General features: G+C 39.1%; 1 protein-coding gene across 1 annotated transcript; it reads right to left on the bottom strand.

Annotated features, from left to right (window-relative positions):
* Nucleotides 1–2,249: 2,249 nt before the first annotated feature.
* Nucleotides 2,250–16,046, bottom strand: LOC5568277 (aurora kinase B). Its single transcript, XM_001657924.2, is given in 3 exon segments — nucleotides 2,250–2,860; nucleotides 2,862–2,934; nucleotides 15,445–16,046. Coding segments are annotated over 3 exon segments (933 nt in total). The 5' UTR covers nucleotides 15,768–16,046; the 3' UTR covers nucleotides 2,250–2,323.
* Between the last annotated feature and the right edge of the window lie 386 nt (nucleotides 16,047–16,432).

Genomic DNA, 16,432 nt, shown 5'->3' with positions numbered 1-16,432 from the left:
TATTTTCTCTAAAAAAAACTCAGTAAAATTCTACGAAACTGAGTTCATAAAAGCTTGAGTATTAAGGTTTGGTAATAAATGTAAGCACAAACGTGGATATGATAGTTTTACAGTGTTTTAAGTATCAACGTCTTTGGGGCACCATTGAATCCTTACCAAAATAGCTTGGCAGAACTCTATTTTACTCCTCTATAAGCAGATTCAATTTTTCAATTTTCTCCACAAAAATATTTTAACCGCAATATATTTTTTGCTTTCGTTACTTTTACACTTTACCAAATTAAAAAAAAAACACTTCTATTTTAAAAATGCTTATTAAGCTCAAATCGGTTGAACCGATAAGCTTCATTTTTTCACAACAGACTTTTATCAAAATATTGTTTTGACAAACAAATAACCGAAAATGAGAACATTCTATAACTTTCAATTATGTGGGTAATGGCTACGAGTCAGTCGCTCAAATCCGGAATATCTCTAGAACCAAATGACCAGTGATCAAAATTAAGAGAGATTCTAAGTGTTTTGTTTTATCTCATAAGCAGATGAATTGAATGCACCTGTAAAATTCTGAACTGGTGCTGCCAATAAAATGTAATGTGTTGTTAACAAAATGTGAATATTAGTAATAGTAGCTTAATTTAGTTTTGCCCAATTGAGATGATATGATATTAATAAAGAAATTAAAAATAAATGGATTCTAAAAACAGAAGAGCTTTTCAGAACCGATGAATAACCGGTGCAAAAAAAAAAACCGTAAAACAAAAAAAACTAAAGCAAATTTTTTTTTTATTGTGGTATAGAAACAATGCTGCCGGTAGATTAACCATAAAGATTGTAAGAAAGATATGGGAAATGACAAAATTTACGGTATTTGAACCATACGTATACCCAAAATTTCATCATTTATATTATTGATTTTTTTTCTGTTAAATTATCCCCACGCCGATGTACACCGCCGAAAACTGTCAACGGCGTGACGCCGATGACGCCGCCGCCGCCGATTGAAATAATTTCGGCGCACAGGTCTACCTGCCACACGATATACGAATGCAAAAATGGCAACTTTGGCAAAGAAAGCTCTCAGTTAACAACTGTGGAAGTGCTCATAAGAACACTAAGCTGAGAAGCAGGCTCTGTCCCAGTGGGGACGTTAATGCCATGAAGAAGAAGAAGAAGAAGAATACAAACCAAATAGAGTCTTATGTTGAAAATTGTGATTATTTCTTCCATGAAAACTTTATAAGCCTACTCTATCCATGGAAAAAAACATTATTTTGTATCCAGCTTTTTACGAGCGCTAATGGCCGCCACAATCATGCTCGCTTTCTGGTAGGGACTAGGCGATCTGACGTTTGGCTTGGGTCGTTTGATAGCAAATCGATAAGATCGATCCTAAACTTATCGATTAGCTGTCAAACGACCCAACCCAACTGTCAGATCGTTCGATCCCAACCAGAAATCGAGCCTGATTGTGGCGGCCATTAGCGCTCCTAAAAAAGCTGGATAGCATATAATATTTTTGTCAAAAAGATATCCATTTTATTTATAACTATTTGATAACGAAAAACAACAAATACAAATCGAAATATAACTAGTAATTTAATTAGGTTTTGTTTGAAAATAGATGGTCAATCCTTTTTTTAATAGACCAGGCCTGGGAAATACAGAAAATAATTTCCCGGGAATGGAATCTCTACTTATTACAGAGAAATTTTATGCCAAATATCCATCAACCGAATACTACCGATGTGACTTAAATATATAAAACTGCAATGGAAACTTACTTTTCGGATGTTCCGGGTATGAATAGGTAAATGGTTTGAGAATCTCTATTCAAAGTCCACGCGAATACCTATTCAACAATATGAGGACGGTTCAGATTACTTTTTTAGTTACGAAACTACAGGTTGTCAAAGTAAGGGTCTCTAAAAGGACTTCAGATGTAGCTGGTAGTTGCAACATCGAAACATATTTCAGGTTACCAAAAATGACGTTATAGTTTTTGTTTCAATATTTTTTTCGTTGTAACGAGCTTCAATTGTAGTTTATTTCGAAGTTTTGAATCATGTCGTTTTCGTTTACAGATATTGGGTAGTTGATCACATCGTAAATACACAAAGCAAAGTCAAGCAAATTCTAGTTCGGTCGAACCTGAATTGGGTAGGAACTGAAACTGTGATTCAGAATGGGTTTCGCCAGTTGCAAACTAGATTCAAATACAACAAAAATATGACTAATCAAATTGATTCTTTGAGTGAATAAGTTTAAACTAAATTATATTTATTTTCAAATGTGGGCAAACATGGACATATTGATTACTTAACTATTTTCCCATATTTTCTTTGATCCAGTAGTGCTTCATTACATCCACAAGAGTAATCCGAGAGCTGCTTGGTTTCTTTAGTAGTCTTGAGATTAAATCTTTTGCTCCAGATGTCATGAATCGTGGGTAGTCGACTTCCAGACGACGAATCTTGTCATAAGTGGCTTCCGTTGTTTCCGATTCAAAAGGTGGATATCCAACCAAAAACTCGTAACACAATATTCCTAAGCACCATTGATCAACGGAATCGTCATAGATTTTTCCATCCACCATTTCTGGAGGCAAATAATCTAATGTTCCGCACATAGTTTTCCTTCGGTTTGAATTGGTATGAGCAGACCACCCAAAATCGGCCAGTTTCACATTGTCGTCATCTGTTAGCAGTATGTTCTCCGGTTTCAAATCGCGATGAATAACATTGTTGGCGTGACAATAATTCAATGCGTCGGCAACCTGATAGGTGTACTTGGCCGAACGTTGTTCATTAAATCGTCCATTGGGTGCTGCTTTCAAGTGTTTATATAGCTCGCCCTGGGATGGCCAGTTCCAATGCCAGATATATGCGGCGCTCATCGTGGAACCAGGTGTACAAGCGAAGAATATGGGGATGCCTGAAAAGAATGATTTTTTTAAAATAGTTATTGATACATACACATACAATATAATAAGAAGCTTTTTGTTAAGCGTTTTAATACTACGTTCAGACTAGAGCTGATATTACGTAACATAGGCTCTTTTGATATTAAAAACTACGTACCGTAATTTCGAGTGAAATTGATCACTTTTCATGGTTTTTCTTGTCTTGTTTCTATAAATGTTAACAATGACAAACAACTGAATGCAGGAAAACAAGTACGACGATGAGCCTCATTGGCTCATGTAATCGAAATTTTCTAACAAATGTCGTTTTAGTGCTAAAAATCATCTATTAAATAAAAAATCGGAGAATCCCATTTCTGGGTGAAATTGATCACTTGTCAATTGCGATTATTGTAAGTCTTCGAAACAACTCTACATAACAAATATGAGCTCCCTGAATCTGAATATGCTTGCTAAAATTCTTAACAGAACAATATTTATAGAAATAATGGATAGTTAAATTTCAAGAATCACGCGGAAAACGCCTAAATATAGGCAATTTCCTAAGAAATTTCGGTGTATCTTACAGGTATTCAATTATTTCAAACAATTGAGCAAATGAGTACGAGTTTTGATGATGAAATCTGGTTTGGGGACATATTTTAAGCATCCTCAAAAACTTCCAGGTTAATGCCATGTTCAAATCCTTATTCAGAACTAGGAGTTTATGGATGTTTGTCAATACTGCACCGAACATGATTTTTAAATTTTACATTATTTCCATATAAATAAACAATCCTTAACGCAAAAAACCTTCACAACACAAAATTCGTCAACAGTTATGACAAACAACGTTCATTCACTGCAAGTTACATTGATATTTTTGCTCCATTAGGAGAAAGAAAATTATGTGACACGGTGATCAATTTCACCTTTCTGATCAATTTCACCCGAATTTACGGTATCTAGAGTGAAAACTAGACAAATAAGCCAGCATCCATTTATTACGTAACGCTGAAATTGGAAATTTTTGACCCCCTCCCCCCCTCTCCGTACGCTTTTTGTATGAAAAATTTTCAAATTTTTGTATGAGCCGTAACGTTTGAGCTTACTCCCCCCCTCCTCCTAGAGCGTTACGTAATTTGTGGATGCCGCCTAAAAAGTTTGACGTTTGATATCAAGGTAGTATATTTTACGTAATATCTGCTCTAGTCTGAACGTAGTATAAGGCTAAGTGAAACTAAAGTGTCGTTACTACTACTGAAATTAAACCTTCAAAGAGTAACAAACATAATAACACAGACAAACAGACGTCACACTCTCACTGCTGTCCATCGACCAACTTTTTAACGTTCGATTCGAATATATGGTAGGTGGTCAATCGACCACCTGCAGCGCTCGAATCGTTTTTGTTCGTGTTTGACGTTTACACACTACCGCCACCTGTTGGTCCATCGGCCACCTACAGTGTTTTTAGCATTGGGCGTACATGTTTTCGCGACTATGATTTTGATCGCGATTTGTTCTAAGTGTTACGTCTGTTTCTCTGTGATAATAACTTCGAGACACTCCAAGATGCGTCCAGTATTGGAGCCACTTTTCAAGATAGGCCGATTTTGTACTAAAATTGCCTAAACCAATTATTGTTGTGTGCAACAGAAATGATGACGTTTTGTTTTTAATAAATGGGAACAAGACAGTATAAATGGATCATTGAAGGTAACATTTCTGACACCCACCGCATCAAAACAAAGGCAGCACCGTATATGGGATTTAACATTGTGACAGCATCGCTGTTATGTCAAACACACAAGACTACGATGGCGCTATCCGTGCTTTTCATAGCGGCCGTTAGGGTTATTTTAATGATCGATTCACACACTTCAGCGTTTCAAATTTAACGACTTAGTTGTACACTTTGAAATGAAAAAAGTCAACTACTAAAGTTCATGCATTAATGACTATTTTAAGCCGTAAATCACGTTTACCCATATGTTAGGTCTTAAGTAGGGGTGAAGAAATCGGCCCTAACTGTCATTTAGACTGGGTTGAATCTTAGCAAGGCTTCAACCTAGGTGAATTGGCAAATATCATGAAAATTCCCTGCAGAATGAAAGAGAGGCAGATAGAATTGACCACCCTATCTGATCTTTATAGTCAACTCACCCTATCTCTATATTAAAGGGACTATCGAGTTAGGGAGGTATCGAGATACAGAACACATATTTTTCAATCTTTGAAATTTTCATTATTTCGACAAGGTACATTCAAAATAGTAAATTAAACCCGGAAATGGCTTGCATAGGAAAGTGAAATAGATCGTATCGATTCGAGGTATCGACTTACAGAGGGATCAAAGTATGCTAGTTTCAAGGGATCGTGCATTCCATCCAGTTAAAGGAAATATCCGAGATACATAATATCGATTAAGGGAGGTTGACTGTAATCAAAAACCTTTTTTTACAAAATATTTTATATTAACATGTTTTCTGATGTGGTGCTTTTTTGCCAGGAAAATTCTTATGCACTTATCGCCTGTGCTTCTCATTTTCTGCCTACAGTCGTTTCACGTCATCATAATTTGTAAATTCAAATATTGAGGATTTTGCCAACAAAACCCACCCCTAAAAAAATGTTCCATCAAAATATTGTCACACCATGTTTGCCATATATTGGATGGCGTCGTAACTAACACAACCAACATGTAGCGCACACTGTTTGATTGTGCATTGATTGCAAGGTGCGTACTTCTACTAAATTGCCATATAAACTGAAGGGTGATTATTTATTTATAATTTGCACGATAATCTATTCGTCAACAAAACGAAACACTAAATACCTTGAAAAAAGCTCGTAATCGATGTGGAAGCAGCATTTTGGATTTTGTGAAATTTTTAGGCCGCACGGGACGTCATTTATACTTGTTGCTGGGAGGAGTTCGGGTTATCCATCTTAGAAAACACTTTTTGGAGTATGTTGCTCGCAAAACTCAAAACTGTAATTCAATAGCTGTGTACATTACATTGATTTTATGTTACATAAATGATACAACTTACAGATTTAGTTTCCCTAGTCACAGGTTAAGACCCCCACGAAATCTCACAGCACTAACTCCTATGCTCAACCCTATAATTAGCTCTATTGATGATAAATTCATGCATTCAATTCACGACAACTTACGGTAAGTAATTCTTCAAATCTAATCCAATCCGATTTAGGCAGACCCCTCTAGTGAACGGTATCAATTCCTACGGTAAGTATTTCTCTGTAATAACAATATGGTTCGAATAACAGACATAGTACTTACTATTATCGATCAAGGTATACCACTATTTTCTATTTTTATTTCAGGTTATTTCAATTTAATTCTCTAGCGAATCTCAACAATCTAAATTTTCACCAATACAATGCCCATAACATTCCAATATGTCAGCGCCCTGTGTTTATATCGGCCTAGCCATGCGCTTAGACATGGTCATGCACCACAGGTAGCGTTCACGCAAAAAACCCTCTCACTCCCGGCGTAACATCTCCCCGGCCCGTAAGCCCTGTCGGTGATGGGCATCACTTCAGCGCTTACCTCCTTCATCCTCCCATCTCTAAAACGGCTAGTTTAGCCACCGCTCGCTTCTTGAGTCCCGTATTGGTTCGTACCATTGCCGATCGTACTCGTCCATCACTTCCTGGGAAAACTTCTTCGATGATTCCGCGTTCCCACGTTCTTCGTTTCTCCGTATCTGCTACGTACACCAAATCTCCTACAGCCATTGGTTTCATTTCTTCGAACCACTTAGTCCTCCGATTCATCGTCGGCAAATATTCTCGTTGCCAACGACTCCATAGTTCTTCTGCTAGATATTGTGCTTGATTGTAGCTGTTACGTAATCTATCCGCTAAATCTACTGAGCTTTGGTGTCTCTGCACTCTGACCAATGAACAACCTCGTAGAAATGATTCGGTGTTAGAGCTTCTTTATCTTCCTTCACATTGGTGGACACATACGTTAACGGCCGCGGAGTTTATCACATTTTCCGCTTCTACGAGAGCAGTTTGCTTATATCTCGTCTGTTAATCTTTCTCCATTCATCAATGCTGACATTGCCTCCTTCACCGACCGAACCATGCGTTCCCACACGCCTCCCATGTGTGGTGCTGATGGGGGAATAAATGTCCATTTGGTTCTGGCACCCGTAAACGTATCAGTACATTCGATGTTTATGGTCCGTATCTGTTCTGCTAGATCTCTGCTTGGCCCTAACAAAATTGGTTCCGTTGTCGGAAAAGATCTCAATCGGGCTACCCCGCCGCTTTACAAATCTACGAATCGCCATTTCACAAGACTTTTTTGTCAAACTGTAGACTTCTTCTAGGTGAATGGCGCGAACCGTCAATGCATGTGAATAACGCTACCCCATCGTTTTCTCCCGTCTTCGCCCAACAATTACTTCCAGTGGTCCAAAATAATCTAATCCAACATATGCAAACGGATGTTCGCTTACTGCAGTCTTGAGCTTGGAAGTGGGGCCATTCTAGGAACAGCCGGCTTCGCTTTCTGTATCTTGCACCAAACACATTTCTTTGCAGTACTTTCAAACCCAAGGACCTCAACGTGGAATGTAGAAACGTTGTATCATTTCATTAACCACCATCTCTCGACTACCGTGACCACATTCTTCATGATAAAACTCCACTAGCTTTCTCACAATCGGATGTTCTTTAGGAAGAACAATTGGGAATCTCACATCGAAAGCAGCATACTTTGCCGCAGTTGTTCTACCCTCCATTCGTATTACCCTGTATTCATCTAAGAACGGTGAAAGTCCGGTATAATGGACTGCTTTTTTCGATTGTTTCAAGTTGTTGTACGGATGGTTGCTGATTCCTAATCAATGTTTTCACCTCGTCAGGAATACTGCGCCTTGCGCCACACGCCAAAGGAAATTTTCTGCTGCCAAGTATTCCGCTTGTCGCAGTTGGAACTAGTTCTGCCGGAACCTTTATAACACCTTTCCTTGGTGATGGTAGAGCTTCAATCGGTTGTTTCTTCGTTCTACGCTGAACAATTAGTCGCCGAAACGGTACATGGTTGCCACCGTTCGTACCAGCACCTTCCATTTTGAAATGTGCTCCAGCCTGTATAATATCACATCAGGCAGTATGATTTCATGTAACAGCACACTTGCTCGAAGCTCTTCTTTCGCCAATTCGCCATAGGTCCTGCATCAAAATATGCCCGTGAATCAATTAATGGCGCAAGAAATTGTTTGGGGTCAAACATACTCATGACGCAACGAAGAGCGATCCGCTTCGTGGGCCAGGCTCCTTCAGTGACGTATTGCCGCAGATCTTCTCTAATTTCCGTGGAAAACACGAACGAGTCTAAGTCTGATCGCCACATTACTCCAAGAACTTTTTTCCGAATCAGTATTGTTCCTGTCCAGGGACTTTGCTTCTTTCGATTCATACGAAGAATCAAGTTCTGCCAATACCTTGGGTGAGTTGCTCATCCAGTTTCTTATCTCAAAGCCAGCTTGAGCATGTACTGTTCTAACATCTTTAGCTCGCTCTATTGCTTCGTCTTCTGTATCAACGCTATCGAAATAGTCATCGACATAATGTTTTCGGATTACGGCGTCGGCTGCTGCCGGATATTGCTTGCAGATGTTCAAGGGCATTCATATTTTTAACGAATTGTGCCAGGCAAGGTGAACAACTCGCTCCGAAGATGACCACATCCATAACGTTAATGTCTGGTTCACAGTTCACATCGTATCGGAACAAAAAACGCTGTGCTTGACGATCTTCGTGTCGCACAAAAATCTGGTGAAACATCTCTCGTATGTCACCACCAAATGCCACCCGACGCTCACGGAATCCATTGATCCTGTGGATAGCGATGCAACCATATCAGGTCCCTTAAGTAGACTATCGTTGAACGAAACGCCATTTGCTTTTGCAGCAGCATCCCATACCATTCTAATTTTTCCCCGGTTTCTTTGGGTTAACCACATAACTCAAGGGCAAGTACCAGCATCGGTCAGGTGGTGTTTCTATGAGTTATCGTTCTGTAATCTTGTGGGCGTAGCCCTTAGCCAGGTAATCTTCAATTTGTTTCTGCAGGTTTTTCTCGAATACCTGGATTTCGGTTTAATCGAACTTCCAGGTTCTTCAACCGTTTGTACGCCATCGAGTAACTATCAGGAAATGTTGGAATGTTGTCTTTCCACAGTAGGCCGATCTCGAAGCGATTGCCAATACGTTTTGCTGTTCTTTCAAGAATGCTTCGAGCCTTACAGTCTTGTTTCGATTCGAGTCGTACTGGCGAAACTCCAACTGCTTCAAGCTGAAAATTATCCCGCAACATCTGCTTAATTCCTGGTCAGCCTTACTACATTCCTCGCAACGCATCTGTGATGCCCTAGGAAATGTACATCGGCTACCATGTTCGGTCGCGGTCCGTATACCGTCCAGCCCAGCTTGCACCTAACAGCAATTGGCTCTCCTTTCTTCCCAACTCGTGATGCCAATGGTGCAATAATATGCATGTTGTCGATACCAATCAGAAGTTTGGTAGTATCTGGCTCGTAACTCTGAATGTCGATATCTCCGAGGTGTTGGAATTCTTCAACTAGTTGAGTTGCCATCCAATCGTTGATTAGGTAGCTCCAATTTTTTAAACCGTTCTTGCAACGCACGTGTCCGTAATTTTTACTATTTCTCCCCGAAATTTTCATTTCTACACTTCTTGAATGTGTCTCGGTCCGACTAATTCCATTCGTCCAGCGCATTTCAAACGGTTCTCGTGGACCATTTAACTGCAGGAACTCGGCTATTTCACTGTCGATAAGTGATATTGAAGATCCTTCATCCACTAATGCAAGTGTACTGAACTTGTTGGCCTCACTATATAACGTAACGCGAATTATGCGAAATAACACTGTTTTATTCAGCGAGCAATGGCTGTTGCAACGTGCCTTCCTTGTGAACAGCTTCTGCGTAGGTTGGGGGGTGCAGCAATGGATGATGTGGATCTTTGCAACCTTTGACCTCACATTGAATCTTCGATTTACAAGGCCATTTTCCGTGATTATAAATGCAAAGCGCGCATAAATTTAGATGCCTCACCATCCTCCATCTTTGTTCTACGCTAGCATTACGGAACTCTTGACAGTCTCGACCAAAATGTCCAAGTTCTTTACAAATAGAGCAGCTAATATCCTTTCTTGCAGATGTTTGTACCTGTACTTTGTTACTCTGGTGAACATGTTTTGTACTACTTGCTTCACGATCATCCTCCATCAAATGCGTGAACACCTTGGCTTTCGGTTTCTCACGCTTCTTGGTGGAAATTAAATCTATTCTTTGAAAAGTAACTTCCAATGCCTTGTCCACCAAATCTTCCATAAATTTCCCAAAGGTTTTCAAATCTACGACTCGCGAAACGCCGCTTATATTCTACCCATTGCATGGCGTAGCACGGGGGCAGCTTCTGTATTAAACCTTGCATGAGAATTGGATTCTTCAAGTGATCGTTCAATTTAGAAACTTCTAAATGTTGAGTAAATTCTTCAATCGCACTTCCGAATTCAATTACGGACTCCAAGTTCTCCGAATCTGGACCATCAAGTTTTTGAATTCTTTGTGCCAGCATTGCTGACAGAATCTCTGGATTTCCAAAACGCCTACGAAGCTTTTCTATAATCGTTGGTACATTCTCCGGTAGAAGCAACATATTCCGAACAGTTTCCAAAGCCTTTCCTTGCAATGCCTGTTGCAGCCTGACAAGATTTTCTGCATTAGTGAACCCACACGATACATTGGCTTGCTCATAAGCACTAATGAACAGAGGCCAATCCTGTGGATGTCCTGAAAAACTAAGCAGATTCTTCGGGAACACTTGACGTGAGGCAATCTGAAAGCTTCGAGGGCCCTGCCAGCATGGAACTCTTCTGCTGCATGTAACGACGTCTCGCCATTCCATCGGTATCAGCTGTTGACATTATCGCAAAATTCGCCTCCACCGCTTTCAGATGGATTCGGCAACTCTCGCCGCCTGCCCGAATCCAGTGCATGACAGGAACTCATCCAACCTTGAACCTTGTCGATGTAATCCACCTCGATGTTGTCCTGTAGTTCATGATCTTCGTTGCATTCGGATTCTTCCTCGACTAATTTTGATAGTTGTTGCAATTCTTCTAGCTCTCGACGCTTTCGTTCAATCTGTTTCTGCTTCAATTTCAGCATCTGCAGCTGATTTTCTTCTTCCATGGCTTCTAAACGGGACCGCTCCTTCATCTCTTCAATTCTCATCAGCGCCAAGTCACGTTTAGAACCTTTCGACTTACTATGGTTACCCGTTTTACGACTTCTCTCGGAACTTTCAACACTCTTTTGACTTTCTGAGTACGAATTTCGGTTACTAGCGGAATAGCGATTTAGCGACGGGTTGTTCGACAGCACTTTATCTGACATGATATCCCTCCCGCCTTAGACGTCCCTGGTTGACATTCTACCTGACCTTTATTTATTACATGTTGCCCACCGGAAGGATCACCTACTTCCTTTCGATCTTTCGTGCTGACTGGCACCTCTATCCGTCTCTGCACGGTCTTGTCCTTGGACTTACCGGTATGATCTTTACCCTTCTTAGCCGCACGAGGAGGTTGAACACGGGTGACTCCTGGTTGTCCTAACGATTCACGAGCTGATACGTCCTCACCGAGGCACGTACGGCAGTACCAAACAAGCTCAGCTACGCTTTGGTCCACACCAACGCATGAAAAGTGGTGCCATTTCAGACACCTACCGCACTGCACCATCCCGTCATACTGATCATCTCTCTCGCAACATGGGTAGATCACATCCGAAGTTAAATCTTTTGAGTGTTGCTGGGAGGAGTTCGGGTCATCATCTTAGAAACACTTTTTGGAGTATGTTTCTCGCAAAACTCAAAACTGTAATTCAATAGCTGTGTAAATTACATTGATTTTATGTTACATAAATGATACAACTTACAGATTTAGTTCCCTAGTCACAGTTCAGACCCACGAATCTCACAGCACTAACTTCCTATGCTCAACCCTATAATTAGCTCTATTGATGATAAATTCATGCATTCAATTCACGACAACTTACGGTAAGTAATTCTTCAAATCTAATCCAATCCGATTTAGGCAGACCCCTCTAGTGAACGGTATCAATTCCTACGGTAAGTATTTCTCTGTAATAACAATATGGTTCGAATAACAGACATAGTACTTACTATTATCGATCAAGGTATACCACTATTTCTATTTTTATTTCAGGTTATTTCAATTTAATTCTCTAGCGAATCTCAACAATCTAAATTTTCAACAATACAATGCCCATAACATTCCAATATGTCAGCGCCCTGTGTTTATATCGGCCTAGCCATGCGCTTAGACATGGTCATGCACCGCAGGTAGCGTTCACGCAAAAAACCCTCTCACTCCCGGCGTAACAATACTCACCGCACCCATTTGAAGAAACAAATCTCAAGTTGAACTCAACAAAAATAACTATTTCAGGCATTTAGCTTTCAGATATGTAATAAACCTTGTTATGAAGCAGCTCCTTATGACGGTAAACTTTATAATGTCCTAAATTACCTTTGAGGCTACGTAGGCCGTCATTGCAATTTGTACGCCTCGTCGATGATTAAAGCTAATTCAGCGAGTTAAAGAAAATAAGTTGGTATTGCTCTGACATAGTAGAAAAAGTATCTGCATTTTTTTTTTTCATGTTAACGTACATAGTGATACTTTTCTGAATCAAAATTGACTATGATGACTGAGTTTTATCACTTTCAAATTGCGACCTTCGAAATCAACATGGCTGCCAAAAAAAAAAAAGACGAGCTACTTAGCCCTAAGACTCTGCTTTGTAAGTATTATAAATAGAAAATAAAGGAATGTATATTTAAAGTATATTGCTTTATTTGATATTTAATCGGTAGCCGTCTTGCCCCATACTGCTGGAAAATACGTTGTATTTAACGATCTGCAAAACTAATACAGTCGACTCTCCACCAGGGATGAGAAAAGTACTGGAGCAAACATTTACCGCCTCTACATTTACATCTTTCTACACGACCATCAAAATCCAAAGCAAACCATGACGGTTCAAAACAAAAAATGTCACGGCTCTTCAAAAAATGTAATCTTCTTCTTCCTAACGTTTTTCAACCCCGAATGCGAAATGACTCGAGCACAGTGGTGACACGATTTTTGCGGTTTTCGGGGTTTTGCATTTTTGCTCGATAAAGGCAGTATGAAATTGAACTTGTTTATATGTATCGTAACGGAATGATTGTGGTCTTTCTGTTAGAGCTAATAGATTTCAATTAGTTGAAAACACAAGCGAAATATTAGCGATTGAATGATTTAACACTTTTTTCAATCATTCAGCTTGGAATGGCTGCCCGAAAATGGTCATAGTGGAGAGACAAAAACAGTCAAGCAGTGTGTGAACCGTTGGCAGCGCAACGCCTGATGGTATTGATGCTGCTGCTGCTTTGTGTTTTGGTGGAATGGCAGAATCGATGAACTGTGGTGAATTGTGGTCACAGTTCCCAAGACTACTCTCCACAACTCGATGGGTTTTTCGATCCCTTTATATTTTCATACATAAGTCGATATTTATATAACTCGATATCTCCACTAGTCGATGTCATGTGCAGAGGCGACTCGTAACCTCACTTTTTACCTGTTCTAAGCGTCTAAAAATGCCCTTTTCGACAAATTGAGATCATAAAGCAAATAGTAAATGATTGGAAACGTCCTTTCTAGCAAATCTTCACTTGATAGATGCAAATTGGTTGCATAAATTCAAGAATTTCTATTCGTGGAGCAGGTAGATTTGAGGTTAGGGAATCGCCACTGGTCATGTGAGAGGTAAATTTATCTTTATAACTCGATGTTTGTTTTAAAATCCTTCTTTTTCGGTTAAATTTGTACTAATTTTTGTTTGTAGGTGAATAAATACTTGCAAATTGTAATAGAAGTTAAAAAGCATGATAAAAAAATATGATCAGTAAAAATATTGTGATTTGTCGAGCATTTGAAAAAAAAATTCTAATAGTTTGTAAATACTATCAATAAAAATAACTGCTTTCTTACGGAAGTGTTCATATACGTATCGGAAATACGGGAATTTGTTCCTTAGATTTTGGGATTTTTATGTAGATAAATTCAATAACTCGATAATTCTATAAGTCGATGATCCCTTGAATATCGAGTTATGGAGCGATGACTGCACCTACTTTTAGATTATTTTTTTTTCAATTCAAATTACACAGTGCTTATAGAAAGTAAAACTGACATCATGGTACTGAAATGTTGGATTTGATAAGCTTTGGACAACGTTAGAGAATAAATTGCTTAATGCTGCACACTTGCCCCAAATTCTGATATCGCTATGTTTGCTTCAGTAGCCAAAATCATTACAAAAGTCAAAATAACTTAAAATAATATAAATAAATTAAAAAAATACGATAGCTTTAAATTTAGTGTAGGTAGTTATTAACGGAAGCTAGCATCGACGAAGACAATCGCTCTTCATCAAGGCGTCCATAGGTGCGTGATGTACGCTTGGGCCTATCGATTGCAAGGTTCTTGATTCGATTCCAGGTTGCCGCGTAAACATTTTTTGTTTTCAAATTCTGGTTCATAGGGTCCGGTGCCATTAGTGGACTACCTAAGCTATAAAAAATCATAACAAAATAACGAAAAGCCTTAACAGAGATCTTTTGGCGTCATCAGAAAGATTTCAACCTCTACTATATGGGAAAAATATAAAAAGAGTGATAAAACTAATTTTTTAACTTAAAATCGCTTGGGCCACTATTGGTACACGTGTTCCAGTAGTTGCGCTAGTGCTCCAGTAGTAGACGTTCGGGAATGATACAAGGAATTTTAAACAAAATGGTAAATTTTTAAATAGCTTTAACATTTTTCCCTCGGAACAGCAACTAATATCTTTCGAATGAAGCATAAAGATCATGTCTGAGACTTTTCTTCATTTTTATACATCCATTTTAAAAACTGCTTCCATCCGTTGATCCACTACTGGAACACGACGGCAACTATTGGTACAAGGGAGCAAATTTTTTGCGTAAACTTAATTATTTATATGACTTTTTGATAAAATAAAAAGCTGAAATTTGACAAATGGACTAAATTAGAGACGATCTATCCACCAAAAATAGCACATGTCGTTTTTATCGAAAAATGTACGTTTTATTCCATGGTCCAATCTACTGGTACATTACAACCATTGGTACCGGCACCCTAAGACAAATTTATTTCTTGTGGCGAATTTTCATAAAGGGTTTCTATGTATTTCGATAGTCCATTTGCCTCTGTGGTGTACTCTAAAAAGAATACGTCTGGTAACCCTATAGTGACTTTATATTGACCGTCACTGAAAAATGACTCGCTACCAGCCCTGGTTCAAGAAAACTTGCAAACATCAAATTTTGAGTGAAAATGTGGGACTTTCCGTTAGCATCAAATTTTACTTACTTCAATCGAGACTGGATCTCAATTTCACGGAGCAGTTGTTTCTCGACCCGACCCTTGGTGAGTTCCGATTTGAACATGACCTTCATGGCCACCATGAATTTGGAATGTTTTTCACGTGCCAAATAAACACGCCCGAATTTGCCACGCCCCAGGGCACATCCCAGCTCGAAATCGTCCTTCGTCCATTGGTAACTGCTTCCGTAGGCGGGATGGGACATCATATTCACAATGTACTGGGTCACTCCAACGACATTTTCTGAACTGACGCCATCGATCAGCTGGGGAAGATCGTCCATTGTGTACATACGTTCAATAGTGGCCATTACTTTGGCTTTATTAAAACCGCACAACAATGATTGTAAAATAACTTAAAAACTGAAAGATTACAGTATAAAATACGAATTAAATCGAAACGCGCATGGATAACACTTGGAAGATAACGACACAACCGACTTTTTGTTCGGATTTGACAGCAGCTGCTTTCAAATAATCGGCAGTGGGATCGGGCCGTGAGGTCAACTAAATCTTTTCGGATTAGGTCATCAGCTTTGATATAACTGAATATAGATATATTTCTCGTTCTTCTCACGTGAGAGTTAGATAATCGTTAATGCACTTACTTTAATAAGTCTAAACTTATCGTTCGTTTGATCGGCTTACTTGAACCCGTAATAAATTGATCTGTTATCGTAATTTATTTAAACAAATTCATATCATAAACTTTCACATATCACACCATTTTTACTGATCTTGTTGCCAACAATGACGAAAGGAAGTATTTATGGTGAAACATTTTGAAGAGTGCACTCACACCACGACCTTCGATGTATGCATGGGAGAAGAAGATAAACCAATGATTGGTAGTGTGAGTGCCATGTCATATCGCTTGCAAATTTATACTGCCCTACATCGGTATTGAATGTATACATAGGAGCTTCCCAACTGCTTGGAATTTGAGGTCCACTATATAGGCAGCTCACAAAAATAA

The sequence above is a fragment of the Aedes aegypti genome, chromosome 1, assembly GCF_002204515.2.
Source record: "Aedes aegypti strain LVP_AGWG chromosome 1, AaegL5.0 Primary Assembly, whole genome shotgun sequence".
Classification (NCBI taxonomy): domain Eukaryota; kingdom Metazoa; phylum Arthropoda; class Insecta; order Diptera; family Culicidae; genus Aedes; species Aedes aegypti.
Note: the sequence above shows the minus strand (reverse complement) of the source record. Positions and strands in the feature narration are given on the sequence as shown.